The sequence below is a fragment of the Carassius gibelio genome, chromosome B13, assembly GCF_023724105.1.
Source record: "Carassius gibelio isolate Cgi1373 ecotype wild population from Czech Republic chromosome B13, carGib1.2-hapl.c, whole genome shotgun sequence".
In the NCBI taxonomy this organism is placed as follows: Eukaryota; Metazoa; Chordata; class Actinopteri; order Cypriniformes; family Cyprinidae; genus Carassius; species Carassius gibelio.
Window position 1 is genome coordinate 6,029,198 of NC_068408.1, and position 18,588 is coordinate 6,047,785.

General features: G+C 36.5%; 1 protein-coding gene across 3 annotated transcripts; it reads right to left on the bottom strand.

The window, feature by feature from the left end:
- Positions 1-861: 861 nt before the first annotated feature.
- mlh1 (mutL homolog 1, colon cancer, nonpolyposis type 2 (E. coli)) lies at positions 862-7,976 on the bottom strand. 3 transcript variants are annotated; one of them, XM_052572052.1, is made up of 20 exons: positions 7,897-7,976; positions 7,681-7,807; positions 7,064-7,154; positions 6,871-6,969; positions 6,724-6,797; positions 6,516-6,588; positions 5,753-5,844; positions 5,619-5,661; positions 5,318-5,406; positions 4,039-4,151; positions 3,817-3,910; positions 3,475-3,628; positions 3,083-3,396; positions 2,714-2,838; positions 2,340-2,448; positions 2,160-2,223; positions 1,883-2,047; positions 1,612-1,704; positions 1,399-1,509; positions 862-1,244 (listed from the first exon to the last, which is right to left on the bottom strand). In XM_052572052.1, the coding sequence occupies exons 2-20, from the start codon at positions 7,785-7,787 to the stop codon at positions 1,092-1,094; spliced, it is 2,163 nt and encodes a 720-aa protein (XP_052428012.1). In that variant the 5' UTR covers positions 7,788-7,807; positions 7,897-7,976; the 3' UTR covers positions 862-1,091. The 3 variants fall into 3 exon arrangements, with proteins under 3 accessions (XP_052428012.1, XP_052428011.1, XP_052428010.1); XM_052572051.1 differs by having other exon boundaries at positions 7,920-7,964; XM_052572050.1 differs by having other exon boundaries at positions 7,681-7,942.
- Between the last annotated feature and the right edge of the window lie 10,612 nt (positions 7,977-18,588).

Genomic DNA, 18,588 nt, shown 5'->3' on the forward strand with positions numbered 1-18,588 from the left:
AGATATTCTGCTAACTTTGCCACTAAATGTCAACTAATTCTTATTGACTTGCAACTACATGTCTACTAACTCTCAGAGTTAGGGTTAGTAGAATTAAGACGACAAATACTTGCAAAGTTTCTCATAGTATGTTGTGGATCCATCTAAATAGTGTTAGAAGCAGACGGTCTACTAATACTCTAATGACTGCTAGTTGACATGTAGTTACTTACTGTTAGTAAAATGTCTATAGTGAACTATCGAATAAAGTGTTACCCAGATCTATGTGATACATCCCAACATAAACAGCACTGGCTTAACCAATGGCCACATATATGTAAAATCAGCCTTTAGTGCATACTACAATTAATTGAAATAAAAGATTATGCAATGATAAACAGGGTTAGGTTGCATTTACCTATGATTTTGCATGTTTAAAATGAAAGGAATAGCTCACCTAAAAATAAAAATCAGCTGGAAATTTTCTCAGGCCATTCTTGATGGGTTTGTTTCTTCATTTGAACAGATTTGGAGAAATGTAGCATTACATCACTTATTCACACAGGCTTCACACAACATTTCCAACATCGTTTAATGGATTGAAGTTGTAAGGGATAACTTGTTGATAATTGTGATGTTCTCATCAAATCTTCTTATTCTCAATCACTGCAGAACTATTCCTTTTTTTTCTTCTCTTTGGTGCTGTTGGTACAAAATGACACTTCAAACATTATTTTGGCATGGTGTACTTGATTTGTTTTATTTAGCATCTAAATCACACTTTTGGATTTAACCAGTTCGCTTTAGATAAAAGCATATTCTTAAGCATATACCAGATGGATGTGTGTAAGTGCATTGTGTTATTAAACACAGTTCCATTAGTAGACAATAATGAAAACTTATGTTTATTATTTCAAAACAGTCTTTTTTTTTATTCACTTGCAGTACAAATATCTATTCAAAACATTCTTGGTTTAATGTTAGCTGGACATCGGAAATAATGTGACCGGCTGTTTATCACTGTAATTTATTTTCAGTTGGTCAGCTAACCAAGAAAACAACCATTTTCCAAGCAGACATTTTTGATAGTACAACATTAACAGTACAGAAACTTAGCATCTTTCAAACACTTTGTAGAGTTCAGGCAGGCTGGCTATCTGCAGAACGCTGCCGTCTTCACTGAAGTGTTTTGGAGGACTGAAGAGAGTTCGGAGTGCTTTAAAAATCACATGCTCTACCTTCCACTGCCAGCTCATCTCTGCACCCTACGAATAATTCACACATTAAAACTCTTGGGTTTCGATGGACTGTCCTACTAATTAAAGATCATCTACATAAACCACAAAACTGAATGCATCATGTTCAAATAAATATATTGTTATTTTTTTCTTCAGTTTGTGCAGTATATATTTGAACTACCTGTGGCTCTTCTGCATCCGGCTCCAGTGTGTATTGTTTCCTTATGGAATAGAAGTGACTGCATTCTATGCTGAAGTCATGAAAACACTCCTTCTCTTGGTCCCAGTTCACCTGCATCATCCATCAGTCATTTAGTTGCATCTGAAGTCTACATTTTAACTAATTCCCAGTATATAAAGAACCCAATGAACTACAATTCAGTGAAATGCTGACCTCTGTGGCTAAACGCAGAATGAACGTGGGAAGTCCCTCCATAACGGGAGTGTAATCATCAAGCAGCATTGGCAGACCAGTCAGGTTCCCTTCCTGTAAAGAAATGCTTCTGTTTTGAAAAAGCAATGGTCCAAGAGATTTCTTTTAAACTATGGTTATACAGAGGTTTTTAGCAACTGTTTTTAGGAACAACCTGAGTTCAAATAAAAACAGCATTTTGGGCTTATTGTAAATCAGTTCTACTGATGTAAGTTTAGTATGTGTCACTCACTTCATCTATTTCAAGAGAAAAGTACTCTTCCAGCATTACTGCTTTCTGCTTCAGAAAATCCACGATATACTGAGCCAGTCCTTCTTTTGGACCGTCCTCCTCGGTCCATCCACTCTCCTCCGAATCCAGAGCCAACATGGCCAAATCATAGAGCGGAGCTGGATTCTGAAGAAACGCTACTTTAGTTTTTAATCTGTTAAATGTATCGGATGTAAAATATAGTTATAGTTTATAAAATAAAAAATAAAAATGTATAAAATTAATGACATAGACACACCGACAATCGAAGAACCCCGAAGTTACCAAAATCGTAGATCAAAATTTGATAAAACAGCTCCTGGCTGTAGAAAACCGGAAAGAAAAGTAGGTTTGTTGACACTCATATATCATAGAAATCAGTAGAAAATGCTGGAATAGAAAGAACGGTCAAGAATGGAGTGATTATTGTGGTTCGAACCTGAGTTTGGTTGTATTGAGCAGGTAGAGTTTGGTCTGGTGCTGTACTAGAGTCCACTGAGGATTGACTGAACCTACGAATGAGTGATTCTGGAGCAGATCGTGCAAACCTATGGAGGACAAAACACTAAATTCACTCCATTATATACACTACCATTAAGAAATTCATTCAGTAATGATGCATTATACTAATCAAAAGTGACAGTAAAGACATTTATGTTACAAACAACTACTATTCCAAAGGAATTCTGTTCTTTTGAACATTCTATTCATCAAAGCATTTTTTACAAAAAAATATTAAGCAGCACAACTGTGACACTAAAGACTAAAAACAGGCTAAATAAGGCTAGAATATCAGTGTGGATATAGTTGAACCTTTGTGAGTATGCTGCTCAATATCTTCCCGGAGCTCCTTTATGCTGGTCAGTTTAATGACGCGTCTCCTGGGCACAGAGGTGGCCGTTAAATCCTCCTTCACCTCCTCAACATGAGATCTTTTCCTGAAGACCAATCAAACAACAGGTTGAACTTCTGCTTAGAGAGGTCAGTGGCGTTTGCATTGTGTAAACTTATTCCATATGCTCTGCTGTGTGTTAAACATTCTTCTTTAAAGTTCTATATCTATGTCTACATCAAAACTGGAAGCCTAAGAAATAAGTAACAAGTGCAACATCTTGCCCCAGCCTCCTCTTATATAACTGAAGTCCCACAAAACTCATCAACAGCCTGTTTTCAGCGTTTCACCTTGGTGGTGCTTCATCAGGAGGAGGTTGACTGTCTGTCTGTGGATCCTCTGTGTCACACGGCTCAAGAACATCCAGAGCAGTCAGCAGCTCGGAGTCGTCTGGTTCGGCTGAACCCTGAGCAGCAGAGGAGGAGCTGGAGGCTTTATCTGACCTGCTCTGAGCAGCAGACGATGAGGTCGATGGCTGGAGAAATGCATCCAGCTTTTGGACTTTGCTGTCGGTGCGGACCATCTGATGGGCGTATACTCGCTCCTGGGAATCTGCTGAGGCTTTTGAAGCACTGGTGGACACCGAAAGTCCTGGAAGCAAAGTCTGTGGATCATGCAGATCAGTCAAGTGTTGGTCAGATTAGAAGATGTGCAATATTTCCTGCTGGAATTGAAGGATCACCTGTGTGAAGTATGTGCGTGAAGAGTTCGAGCCGAGCAGTTTACTCTCGATGTGTTTCTGAACGCTCTCGATAATGCTGTCCTCATGCAGGAAGTGCACCTCGTGCTTGGTGGGGTGAACGTTCACGTCAATGTTCTGAGGAGCAATCTCTAAACTTCAGAGCGAAAGCAATTGTAAAGTATTAGTAAAACATTTCTAGATTTGTTTTACATGAATGAAGAAAGCAGACCTAAAATTTGAGGTCTGTATGTTTTGAAAGAAGTCTCTTACGCTCACCAATCCTGCTAATATTATTATTAGCTCGAACTATAGTGTATAATTTCACACTAGAAAGTGACTTACCTAAGATAAAGAAAAGGATGAGTGTTTTTGGGAAGATAAGCAGTGTAGACAGTCTCAATTGCCTTTTTCAGGCCACTAGACTCCACCAAGCGATCTAGACGACAAAGGAAAAATTATAAAAGCCTTGTATTCAAATGATATTGATCAGAATAGTGATTATTCATTTTAAAGACAGCTCGAATTTTTCCAAAACTAAGATAGAAACAAACTCATAACACATACGGTTGATAAAAAGGATGAGGATGCATTTCTTGACGGAGTAGTTTGCATTGGAGATGTAGCCCTTCATTTTAAAAGCGAGTTTCTGATCTTCACACTCAACTTCAATCAGCTCCCTGAAACACACATAGAAATGTTTGCTGTCCTCCATCACTGAACCTCAAATCAATGTATCTTTTGCTAAAATTATATTTAAAGGGGGGGTGAAATGCTATTTCATGCATACTGAGTTTTTTTACACTGTTAAAGAGTTGGATTCCCATGCTAAACATGGACAAAGTTTCAAAAATTAAGTTGTACGTTTGAAGGAGTATTTTTGTTCCAAAAAAAACTCTTCCGGTTTGTCACAAGTTTCGGAAAGTTTTTTTCGAGTATGGCTCTGTGTGACGTTAGATGGAGCGGAATTTCCTTATATGGGTCCTAAGTGTGCGCTCTTCTGCCGGAAGAGCGCGCGCTCCCGTATAGCAGAGCACTGAGAGGCTGAGCACAGCCTGATCAGAGCGAGAGCGTCGCGAAAAGTCACAAAAGAAGTGTGTTTTTGGTTGCCAGGGCAAGACAACCCTGCACAGATTACCAAAAGAGAAACAGCATTAAGGGACCAGTGGATGGAGTTTATTTTTACAGAGCATCAACGGAGTTGTGCAAGTGTTTTTGTTTGTTCCCTGCATTTCGGATTGCACATCGTTTATTTCTTAAGGATAATGCAGTCCCAACGGAAAAGGGTCACGATTGTGTGTTGGAACCACATGCGGTGAGTAAAACTGCTTCAAATATCTCTGTGTTGTTAACTTAGCTATCAGCCCGTAAGCACATCAAGTAAACAACATGCGATGTTGCCATCAAACTGCACTTTCCACATGTACAGCTTAAAAAAAAAAAAAAAAAAAGACGACATAAAGTGGAACTTAGTCATTTTCCAAAACCGCTAAGCAAATATATACAGTTTCAGTACATACCACATAGCATACCGCCTTTGCTGATGCTGCTCTTGTTAAATTTCAGCCTCTGGATCTGTGTCACAGTTTCCACATGCTCTCAACTCAAAAGCCTACTCGCGCTCGTGATTCTTTAGCTCCGCCCACACGTCACGCCTCTAGGCGCTCGTGTTTTTTCCGGGAAAAATCGGTACAGACTATCTTTCTCTTATAAATATAATAAAAATAAAGACTTTTTGGAGTTATGAAGGATGCAGTACTACTCTATAGGTACTCAAGATTAACAGGATATTGAGTGAAAACGAGCATTTCACCCCCCCTTTAAAAAAATGATCAAATAAAAGTACCTGCTAACAGCTACACCGAACACAGCACGAATGTTGTCCAGCACAGAGGCGTTCTGAAGGGTCTTCACATCTGCAACCATCTCACCTTGCTAAAACACAGTTATTATACATATTTAAATTAAATTTACTCTTGAACAATATTATTTTAGTCTCATTAATATACTATTTAAGCTTCTTTTATTTTTTTCAAAATATATTTTGTTTTCATTTTATTTCAGTTTCTGTTTATTTAAATGAGCAAAAATGTTTTTCATTTTAGTGAAACAACAATAACAACACTGCTATGAAATGAGCATTTCACCTTCTTGACAGAAAAACTTTTCCCAGAGTTGTGAATGGCGTATCTGTATGACAAGAAATACATACAGGTTGACAGGAACAATCATTCGGGATCTTAAAGCAGAACAAAAAACCTTCTGGATCTCATGAACACACCTGCTCACAACCTCAATGATTCTAGAATATTCCTCACTGGGGCTCTTCAGGGCTTTCCGTCGAGTAGACACATTATAGAACAGATCTTCTACCTGGAATTAAAAAAATCGACAGTACATGGAGTTGTGTCGGTGACGAGTTTAAATCATGGACCATTCCTTTTACACACCAAATATGTTTTGGGGACTGAAAACGCATATTTTTGAAAATGGCTTCAAAGTGCAAGTTTTTGAAAACACCAGTTATTTTTCCGTTTAAACACCCAATACGGGAATCTTTGAAAACTGTGATGTCTTGCGCATGCGTAGTGCATGTTAATTATGTAGATACATGCAGAACGTGCTGATTTTTAAGGCAAGTTTGAACAAACATACACAAAAACGACGGAGTGTATGGTACTGTTGTTGCTGCTCAAGACTTTGCTAACGCTTCTTCAGCAAAGTGTGCATTTACTTCACCAATATTACAACCAACAGTGAAGACACATCATATACAACATATAATCATCACTTCCCTACAGGTACTGTTTACTAACAAGGTGACAGCGTCAAAAACTGGCCTGGCATACATAATACAGCGTTTTTGTTTTCGCAGATATGTGTAACCGTGAATTATGTCGTGTATACGTGAAACTTTTCCATTTTTGACTATATCCTTGTCGTGTAAACTTAGCCTAAGTAGAGGCAAAAATGCCATAAATAAATCTTTTAAAAAAATGCAGTTGTGGCAAAATTCAAAAAGACTTAATGTCAGGTAAACTTACAGAAATCAATGTCCCTTGGTTTCCAGCGCAGGGTTTAGGTGGAGCTTTCAGCTTCCCATCACAGTAACTGGCCCTGTAAACAAAACCAAAGGCATAATAAATAAAATAATATACTTATTGAGCTGAGGTATATTAGCATTCTGCATGTATGCTGTAATTGTATAACAACATCTCAAATATTTTATAGAATATCAAATAAAAACCTTACCTGTAGGCACATTTTGCATCAGCTGTTTTAGTGGTGATTGTAACATGGGCTACATGACTTACACTGGCGAGAGCCTATAAATGAAGAAGAGGTTTAGAGTCAAGGTTAATCAGTAAACGCACTGCAATCAGCTGAAGTGATCCATACCTCCCCTCTGAAGCCATATGTTGCGATTGATGACAAGTCCTCAAAAGACTGGAGCTTGCTGGTTGTAAAACGCTCACAGACTATTTCCATATCATCTTTCTGCAAAAAATAGAAATGCGACAAGCTCCGAATAAGAAATTTGTCATTTAGCAATGTCTACAAATGTGTGCAGTGTAAAAATTAAGTCATTTACCCTGATGCCAGTGCCGTTGTCCTGAATGAGGATGAGCTTCAGTCCGCCCTCTTTCACTGTTATCTGGATATTTGTGGCCTTTGCATCCAAACTGAGGATTTAAAACAAATATAAGTGTCTCATATTGTGTCAAATGCGGCTGTTATTATATTTCCCATAACAGGTGCCATTTGTGTTCCTTATATACATGTACAAATTTGCTTTAACAATGAACAGCTGGTGTTTAATACAGACATATCGCAGCATTTTGCCGTTAGTATTATTTTAATACTACTTATATACTATTGCTTTAATATTTCCAACAATATTATAATAGAATAATAATGAATAAGCGTTTAACTTTATATTTTCAGTTGCTTTTCATTTAAGTGTAGTCATTTTGTTATGTGCTGTCAATTAATACTACATATATAATTAATTACTGCTTTAAAAAATAAAGTAACACCAGTCATAAATAATTAATACACGTCATCATGTATTTGTGACTATATTAGTTTTTAGTCAGTACTTATTTGTGTATAAGTTAGATGATGAACCTCTGCGACACCAGTTATCAGGTATATTATTATAATCTCATCAGACAGGAATTATTATAGTGCTCAATGAAAGCTTCTCACCAGTTCTCCATCATCTCTTTGATGGCATTGGCAGGCCGCTGGATGATCTCTCCTGCAGCGATGCGGTTCACTACAGTCTCATCGAGTCTGCGGATGACTCCCGCCATGATCAACTCTCACTCATTCACTAAATGATAAGTAAACACAAACACATTCACATTAACTGGCACTCCGTCAGATAGAAGCACTTTCAAATGCACGTGAAAGTTTGTTTACGTCTCACGCGACACCCGCTGAACTTCAGGCGCGAATGGCGAGCGCCCGCCTCCCGAGTGCTGTGATTGGCTGGTAAAAGAACTGCATCCGCCGACGTCATGCCAATTGACAGAGTAGTCGTCCGATCCAAAGCGGTGCTCGCGGTAAAGCAGTGTAAAGATTACCAGGTGGTTGAAATACTAATACTAAACAAACACTTGTTTTTACCAATTCAGGTACTAATGTGCATGACTCGGGTGAATATGTGCATAATAAAGATGTAGCTTTGTTGTTCTTGCGTGGCAAGTTTTAATCAGTCAATAAGACTGTAAAATATTTTCCTAGTAGTACTAACGTTAAGCATTAGACTACTAAAAAAAAAAGTCAATACTTCATATAAATAAATGGTTAATTAGTTATATTATTCGTATATTTGTAAACAATTAAAATCATTTGAGTGTAAAGAACCTATAATGAAAATGAGGACTTAATTTTCTCTAAATAAAAGTGTGTTTGTGGGTGTTGGGCTATATATATATATTGTGTGTGTGTGTGTGTGTGTGTTTTGGTTTATATGACTTCATCTGAAATACTGACACTTTATTGTGATGATTAATGAAACCTGTTTATTCAAAAGTAGAGCTGTTGCTTTAATTTATGGTAGCCTTCGGCATTAATTATTCATTTGTTGTTTGCAGATTGCTGGTTTGGTAAGGAAATTAGCAAACAGCTAGTGAAATACTGCTCTGTGTCAACTATTTTATACAGTAGCTACATGCTTTTGAATAAGGTTATCTTCACACCACTGTGTAAACTGTCACTTTATAAGAGGTCTGTTGATGTGCACAATGTAATTCACTTGCTATATAATGTCCCCAAAACTGTTAATAGATACTAGATTTAATTATGAATCCAAAATATAATAGGTTATGTGTGTTATAGTTTATTTGCTTATTGTTCAAAGACTGAATTTATTTGTCGTAGCCATCTAAAAATGCATATTTATAGTGAAAGAAACAGCTCTTCAGACTGCCACGATGTATTACAGTGTTTAAGAGAATAGTTTTGAACTACTTCAACTACAGAATCAAAAAACAGTCAGCAGGGGGCAGAAGATAAGACTGATTGTGCTATGCATCCTGGTTAAGGAAAGAAGCTCTAGGCTACCAAGATGATCCAGTTCAATAAAAATTATTTTACGAAAGTGAAATAATTCTGTACTGAGTTATCTGGTTCACACAGCTGACAGACTTATTTAATCAATGTGTCATAGACCACAATGCAAGCATGGAACCTGTCTTGTATCTTTTTTTTCATGAATGTATCTTGTTTCTTTTTTATGTTTCATGAAAAACTCATTATACGTTAAGTTTAGCTTTATTTAATGGTATTGGAATGTAATGGAAAAATATGCCACCAAATCTTGCATAAATGAGAATTCTGTAATCTTTTACTCATCCTCACGTAACTCCATGGCTTACTTTCTTTTGTGAACACAGATATATTTTTTAATAATATTTTGTGTAAATTAGCTCCAACATTATGAAAAAGCACTATAAAAGTATCATATATATGAAATAGTTTTACGTGACCAGCAGACCAAAATTTAGGGTATAAATTATACATTTTGTGATCCACAGAAAAAAAAGATCAACATAAAGGCGATGATATTTTGGGTAAACTATTTACTACCGTTTTACCAATTCTCTATGTGTTTTTGCACAGAACAACCTCATGAACAGAAACTGACTTCAAAAGCGGCCACTCAACTCAGACTGCTCTGCTCTTGGTTACTGAAGCCCTGAGACTGGCAAAAGTATGGAGTTAGAAATGTGTCTTTATTACATGCGAGAAAATAAAAGATCTGAGAGAAAAAAAAAAGTTTGAGAGAAAAAGTTATCACACTGATAGCAAAAAAACATTTCATGAGAGAAAAAAGAATATTTGAGAGAAAAAGTTTTCATGCCAATAGCAAAAAATAATAATATTTGAGACTAAAAAAAGTTTTGAGAGAAAGTATTTTCTCATAGAACATAAAAAATATACATTTGAAATTTTAAAAATTATTTCTGAGAAAAAAAATCTCTCTCAAAATACTTTGAAAAAAACTCTCAAATATATATTTTTTGCTATCAGTGTGAAAATATTTTCTCAAAAAAAAAAAAGTGTTTCTCTCGAAACGCTTTTCTTTGCTCTTGATGCAATTTCTTGCTCTCGTGTCAGGATTTTGCTTTCACTGTGAGAATTGTGTCATGGGCGGGGCCACGTTCCTATTGGCATCGTCGGGTGAGCATCGTCTTGTCTTGGGAGTCGAACTGATTCATAACACCATTGTTCGGTTCACCTGCATAGAGGCCGCCTCTGCCTTATGGATAGTTAAGTTGAGCACGGACATATGACACTCCAATGTTTGGGTAAGATGATGACACACAGCTGGCTGAGCAAGTTCAGTATCACTGAAGATTAAACATTAAAAAATAGCACTAATTTTCATGAATGAATATTATATTATGTGCTTGCTAATTGCTAGTAAAGCTAACCAGCCATCATGCTAGGTAAACTTGCAAACTCACCTGGTTTATACTATGTTTAAATCAAATGCCAAATTAATGTTTTGATTTAGATAGTTTCACGCCTTATTTAGTGAGTAGTGAGCAGTGATTGATATACCGTTTGAAAGTGTCCCACCTAGTTTTGTTTAAAATAGTCTTTGTATGGTTGTTGCACATGTTTAGCTACACTGCATGTATAGCTCGCAAACTCAGCTACACTGGGCTTATTCTAAATATTTTTTACCATCTAGCTGAGGTCTAGAGCTGACAAGGTAAATTGCAGGTCTAGGACTAACTCTTACATTAGCAACCCACAAATATGTTTGTGCCTGTACTGTCATGGTAATTATTTTTTCTTTTAAATCTTTCAAACGGTATGTCAATCACTGTCTAACGTTAGCTAGTTGTAGGGTTGCCACCTTCCATGCATACTAGCGTTAGTTGAAAGTTGTGCGGGAGGTTGTAAGAACAAGCAGTTACTCTTCAGGTGCTTTGAGGCTAGCAAGTGCAAAGGTAGAAACTAGCTCACTACTCACTAAATAAGGCGTGAAACTATCTAAATCAAAACATTAATTTGGCATTTGATTTAAACATAGTATAAACCAGGTGAGTTTGCAAGTTTACCTAGCATGATGGCTGGTTAGCTTTACTAGCGATTAGCAAGCAAATAATATAATACACGTTCATTCATGAATATGAGTGCTATTTTTTAATGTTTAATCTTCAGTGATACTGAACTTGCTCAGCCAGCTGTGTGTCATCATCTTACCCAAACATTGGAGTGTCCGTGCTCACTGCTCAACTTAACTATCCATAAGGCAGAGGCGGCATCTATGCAGGTGAACCGAACAGTGGTGTAATGATTCAGTTCGACTCCCAAGACAAGACGATGCTCACCCGACTGGCCAATAGGAACGTGGCCCCGCCCATGACACAATTCTCACAGTGAAAGCAAAATCCTGACACGAGAGCAAGAAATTGCATCAAGAGCAAAGAAAAGCGTTTCGAGAGAAACACTTTTTTTTTTAGAGAAAATATTTTCACACTGATAGCAAAACATATATATTTGAGAGTTTTTTTCAAAGTATTTTGAGAGAGATTTTTTTTCTCAGAAATAATTTTAAAAATTTCAAATGTATATTTTTTTATGTTCTATGAGAAAATACTTTCTCTCAAAACTTTTTTTAGTCTCAAATATTATTATTTTTTGCTATTGGCATGAAAACTTTTTCTCTCAAATATTCTTTTTTCTCTCATGAAATGTTTTTTTGCTATCAGTGTGATAACTTTTTCTCTCAAACTTTTTTTTTTCTCTCAGATCTTTTATTTTCTTGCATGTAATAAAGAACCAAAACTCACTCCATACAAAAGCAGCTTCCAAATACTCAGTACTCATCTTGCTGGATCCGTCTGCTGCTTTTGACACAGTTAACCACCAGATTCTCCTGTCCACCCTTATGAAGATGGACATCTCAGGAACCACATTCCAGTGGCTCAAGTTTTACCTTTCTGCTGCGTCCTTCAGGGTGCCTTGGAGAGGTGAGGTTTCTAAGTCACAACTTCTTGCTACTGGGGTTCCTCAAGGCTCAGTGCTTGGACCACTTCTTTTCTCCATCTACATGTGATCAATAGGATCTGTCATTCAGAAGGCTTTTCAAGGCTTTTCTTATCACAGCTATGCTGATGACACTCAACTCTACCTCACATTCCAACCAGATTATCCTACGGTAACTGGTTGCATTGCAGCTTGTCTGACAGACAAGGAATGATGAAGGATCATCACCTTGAACTCAACCTTGCTAAGACAGACCTCCTCGTGGTCTCAGCCAACGTGCACTTCATCACAATCTCTCTATACAGCTTGGTTTGTCATAACTCCTTCCAGGACAGCCAGGAACCTTTGAGTTGTGATGGATGATCAGTTAAGCTTCACAGACCATATTGCTACAATGGCCCGGTCCTGCAGGTTTGCATACAACATTAGGAAGATGTTCACTCCAGACTGAACTATTGTAATGCTCTCTTGGCGAGCCTTCTTGCATGTACTATCAAACCTCTGCAACTGATCCAGAATGCAGCAGCAAGAGTGGTCTTTAATAAGCCGAAGAAAGCTCATGTTACCCTTCTCTTGATCAGTTTGCCCTAGCTGCCAATAGCCACTTGCATCAAATTGAAGGTACTGATGTTTGCCTACAAGACAATCACTGGCGCTGCACCAATATACCTAAACTCGCTAGTTCAAACCTACACGCCCTCCAGCTGGTAGAATTTTTCTCAATCCGAGCAGCTGAGTCTTTAGCCATTTTCAAAAAAGATCTAAAGAAACATCTTTTTTTACCATCACCTGACCAATTAATATCACTTACCTATTCTATTCTATTCTGATTAATTTATTAATATAAAAAACACTTTGCTATGTGCACTGTGCTAGACTAACTTAGACTTGTCACAGCACTTGTATATTGTTGCTCTCTCGTTGGTCTGATTGCTTCTACTTTGTAAGTCTTTTATCCAAAGCGTCTGTAAATGTATTTTACAATGACTTTTCATTATCCTCATGTCTACTACAGAGATTAGTTCTGGAGAAATGGATAATAATGAGCTACTCAGGGTACAGGAGTCACATCAAGTGCTTCCAACTCATCCACACTTCATTTTACTCTGAAATCCTGTGGTTGATCTCCACACAGTCTTTTTGCGGATAGACAAAAATGTCTTTTCACGCTCACTCACATGTAAGTATGTGAGGATTTTTTTTCTTTGTTCTTTCATATTTTGAATGCAAATGTTAGTAATACCTGAAACCAGCTCCCTTCCCCTCTGGGTTGAGCTGTAAATCTTTCTCTTCAACACTGTCCCATGTTTGCTCGATGAATTCTCAGTAAACCTTTTTACAAGCCTATTAAATGAACTGGTCTGACCCATGCTGAACAAGAAACTATGAGTGCAACATTCTCTGTTAGTTCTCTCTCTTATGGTTTCTCTAAAGCTTAACCTGTGAACAGTATTCTTTATTTGTCTCTGTTCTGCACTGAATTACAGCTAGGGGTAACATACATCTTCCTTTTTTTTTTTTTTTTTTTACTTGGAACAATTCATCAAAGAGGAGTTTGTGGGTTTCTGGGTTGGTTCCCTAACTGAGTTGCGGAAAAGCAGGAATCCAAAAGTCCACAAATCAATAATTGCCTAATTTTTTTTTCCATTTGGTCAAACTCATTCAGTCGTATTGCCAACACTTGTTTAGACTAATCATACATGCATATATCTATAACCGGTGCTACAAGCTACCTGGATTTGTTTACACACAGTATGGAGGTTGATGAAGGCCTGTGACCTGAGAAGGGAATTGCCAAATCACATTATTTTATGAGGTGTGTTCTGTAAAGTTGAAGCCTGTCTTATCTGTCAATCTGTGTTTCTCTCTGCTTTCACCCTTTTGCAGGTCTGACCTGATATTTTTAGTGTGGAGGAAATTTCTAGTGAGGTGTGTGTACAGTATGTACAGTATAAAAAGGTAAAGTGGGACACTTTCTGGTAATTTTGTCACTAGCATTGTAATAAAAGATGACAAATGGCTCAGCCCTTCAGAAAGTTTTATTTTGAATATCTAAAGTTTGCTAGTACAGAGGAAAAGGAAGAAGTATACAAAACCATAGCATCCCATATTACCTGTATTATGCTTGAACATGTACCTTAAACATAAAAAGGGAAGTTAAAAAGACAAAAGGGGGAAAAGGGGGAAATTATCATGATCTTTTCCCAAGAAGTTAACTTTCCTTAGTGCAAAACTGGTCACACTTGCACTGCTGGTCTGAACCTGCTGAAATGCGTGTGCTGGAACAGTTTCCTTTTTATGTTGTTTATACAGTGTGTGTGTGTGTGTGTGTGTGTGTGTGTGTATATATGTCATTTTTCATTTGGTTATCATGTCATCAGACTCCCAGTGTCAGGATCCTGCCCTGACAGTCTTGTCTGTCCTATCTTTGTTTAATGTGTCTCTGTTCATTTTGTGCCTGAGCACATGGTTGTGTCTTTGTTTATGTTGGCCGTGTGTTCCCCTTGTACTGCCTCCTCGTTTCTAATCACCACGCCCCCTTGTTTAGTCCTTTTGTTTGTCTAATTGTTCACCTGATCCTTGTGTGCTCTGCTCCCTTTATATTGTGATCATTTCCCTCTGGTCTTTGCTGGTTCGTTTTGTGTGTGCCTTGTGTACATTCTCTTGCTTATACATTTAGTCTTGTGAGAACTCTTTAATCAGTGTATTGCAACTTATTTGGTTCCCTCTTGTTTTCTAGTTTTCACTTGTTCCCATGTGTAGTCTAGTTCTAGTCTTTGTAGTTTAGTTTCTTTGTTATAGAACCTTTTGGGGTTTTTCCCATCTTTTTATTTTCTTTCTAGTTTTCAGCAAGGTTACTGTTTTCTTTATTTTGGTTTGTAGTTCTAGTTAGTTATTCCTAGCTTTTTCCAATTGTTATCCTTTTGTTTTCAGTTAACTCCAGTTATTTCTAGTATTACTTAGTTTTTTTCCCTTTTTTCAGTTTTCTTTTCTCTCTAGGCATTGGTTTGCAAGTTTACTTTTATCTGTCAAATTCTTGTCTCCCCTGTTTTGTCTTTTGTGTCTGTGTTGGTTCCTGCCCTGCTTCCTGAATCCTCCCTGGTCGCTGGTTCTTCTGACCTGACAGACATTGTGGTTCCTTCAACTGGGTCAGGCCCTTCCTACTGGAGTAGCTACCAGGTCTCCTTTTGCCACAGAGTCTGGGGCCATGTCCTTCTGACCAGCCAGTTCCCCTGTTGTGTGCCCTGCCCTATTGTGGACTGTCTTACTACATCAGCTGTGTTTCACGCTTGTTAATAAACTGTTCCCCCCTGATAATTCTGCATCTGGGTCCTCCCTTGCCAAATCCTGACACCCAGGTTAAGAAACTGCAGAAGTGTAATTGAGAAAAGAAGCGGTTCTAGCACTGAACCCTGCAGCACCAGTGGAGAGGAAAAACTTAAGAGTGTTAGAGAGAATACATTTTCTCTAGACCTTGTTTCTTCTGTCTTTATGTTTTAAACTTTGATATCATATTTCCACACCAAATTATAGTATTTAAGAAATACTCTGTAAATGCGTGTAAAGTAAAGATTACCATTGTTACTACCTTACGCCACTGTTATGCTTTATTTTAAAATTCAAAATATAGGACATAAAAACAAACAAACAAAATCACATGAGTTAGTCACGCTGACAGCCATGGCAAATATGCACTGGCCTATTTTGTGCAATATTTATAAGCCCAGTAGTTATAAATATATATTTATATATATAACATAAATAGATCATAAACAGTAATGATCATTCTTCTTTTGTTATTTTGTGAGATTGTTAGATATCTAATTTGATCTGTTATTCATTTCACCATTATCCATTAGCATATATCAAATCAAATTATAAGCCATATGTGAAAATGTATTTTTGTCCCATAATAAATTCCTATACCTCAGGAGGGTGGTGGTAATTTCCAATGCTAGTTTAGCTAATTTATTATTTGTTTTTCAGTGAAAAGCCAGAGATGAAAAAGTAAATATATGAAGAAAACTCATAGAAAAGAACGTACATTTCCAAAAAAGTGATTTTGCTCAAATTTGAAGGAAAATTACATGTGTTTTTAGGATATGTTATTGCTATGAAATTAGTCTTAGGTATATAAAGGACTTTCAAAAAGTATTTAAATAGAGGTTAATATTTGAATAATGTTCATTGGACTAGATGTGCCCATAGTTGAAGAAACACCAAGGAGTTTAATTGCATTACCTTTGGGTAATCATTTAGTATTAGTTCTGCTAATACAGTCCTTCCTCTCTTTTCAGTGCATGCAAATAATATTCAGCAGGGTTCTGAAAAAAAGATGGAGGGCTGTCATTTGCATGGATCTGGCTGCTGCTCAAAACATTATTTTCATATTATTTGTGTGCAAAGGCTTGCAGCATGTTTTGTAGATGCAGTTAGTGATGGGAAACTACATGCAGACACAGTGCAGATTGTTAGCTGGTCAAACACCTCTAATAAGATTAGTACAGAAAATCTTTATCTCAAACACATTTTTATAAATAAAATATATATTTTTAATTTTTAAAAGAAAAATATATTATATATATATATATATATATATATAATACTGTATTTGCAAAATAAGTTCATTTTATGTTTTTAAGTGCTCTTTAAATAATTTGAACGCTAGTAAGACTGATTCCTATAATATAATGTTTTATTTCTTGCCAAAAATGCTATTGCTATTAAGAAAAATGTGTGTGTGTGTGTGTGTGTGTGTGTGTATGTTTTATGCAGATGGTGTAGCCTGTGTCTGCCATGGGTTAAAAAATAAAGGTAATTGCATGTTTTTACAGATATCCCTTCGCAGCTAATTTGCATGTGTTTATACCTGTTGTTCTCATCACAGATCTTTAATGCCTTATGAAATATCTTGACAAGCACAGTGCAGATATATAAAAAGGACATATCAAAGGCGTAGCCCCTTTTATTATCTAATAATCAATAGCTATTAGTTTAGTCACAGTCAATGCTACTTGCTGATGCAGGTTAGAGGGAGGTTCGAACTTCTAAAGAGCATTTGATTTAACAAAACTTCGCTACATTATACATGCTAAAGGGAGATCCTGTAATTTGTGGAAAAAAGGTAACTGTGACCTTTTAATTTCACAATTCAGATTCCTTTTCTTGCAATTCAGACTTGCAAACTGAGAGATACAAACTTGTAATTCTAAGAAAAAGAGTCCAAACTGTGAGATGTAAACTAGCACCTTCGAGAAGAAAATTATGAATTGTGAGATGTAAAGTTACAATTACATTTTTGGTTATTTATTTCATAGCAGAAAAGAATATGCATTTGGAATGTACGAGTTCACTTACATCTTCACCCTTAACAGTGCTTGCAATATGTGCTTTAGGCGGTGTCTGTTGAAACAATGCAGGATTGTTCAGGCATGCACTTGAGAAATGACATCATGCTGTAGCCTTCTCTAGCCAAGTTTCACTTGGAAGGGAAACAAATACATATGCAATAACATTATAGAAGGCAAGCTTTACAAACATTGGATCAAAAGCGGTTACTATCTGATAAATGTGAATTTGAGGCATTTGTGTAAAGACTATAAATCAAAATAGCCTGATTAAGATTTAAAGGAACCGTTTTATTTTTTTATTTATTTATTTATTTATTTATTTTATTTTTTTGAGGAGCTGTCGACTTTATTTATTAGCACATCAGTGCAATAAAACTATGTTGCATTTTTCAACCTTAATCAAAATAAATTGCCACACAATTGTACAATGCACACTTAAAATAGAGGTGAATATGACAATGAGGTTTGACAAATGTTCAAGGATTTTGTGGCAAAGCATTGGCTATGAAGTTAGAAGTGAAGTGGTTCCTCTTCGGGAACTAATCACATGAAGATTAATCGCTTCCAGATAAATCACACAGAAGAACTTCTGGCGTAGAAATGATGTGATTTCATCTCCGTTGCCAATGGTGACACTGGCGAATACATAAAGCTCACACCTTCATTCTGAAACCCTGAAAACAAGATGTTAACAATAGCGCTGTTTATACTGTATTTTATTTTAGAGAATTTATCTTCCAGCAAAAACATAATGCATATTGTCCAGTCAGATTTTTGAGCCAAATTAATTTTAAATGCAGTTTCCCAAAACATTTGTAGTATGTTTTGATAAATTGCACAACTGTAGTATGTTTCAAAAATGTAGTCAGTCCAACTGAGTCATGTCTTCCACAGATCACCTCCTTTAAACTGAAAATTTTGTCATCATGTACCCACCCACAAGTCACTGTGAACTAAAATCACTTCTTTGTGTATTACATAAGGGGGATTTTATATTGCATTTCAAGGAATATGCATACTGGTCAGTGATTTAGACATGTTCATATTATTTGTATTCATATATATAACATGCATAGTGATATATTATTATCTGTGTATAGCACTATAATATTACCACCCATTGCATATTTCAGTTTTGTTCACATAGACTATATTTTTTCTTTCTGACCTTGCTTTCTTTACAGAAAATATTCTATTTCAGCCAGACAAAGTTCAGGCTCATTTGACCCCATTATTTTATCTGCACTTCGATTGC

Excerpts from the sequence above, each read along its gene's own strand:
- mlh1 (XM_052572052.1), bottom strand. The coding sequence starts at position 7,787 with ATGGCGGGAGTCATCCGCAGACTCGATGAGACTGTAGTGAACCGCATC. Across the intron at positions 2,224-2,339 it reads CTCAATACAACCAAACTCAG|CCAGGAGCTGTTTTATCAAA; the intron begins GTTCGAACCACA and ends GGTTTTCTACAG. Across the intron at positions 1,245-1,398 it reads CGGATGCAGAAGAGCCACAG|GGTGCAGAGATGAGCTGGCA; the intron begins GTAGTTCAAATA and ends AATTATTCGTAG.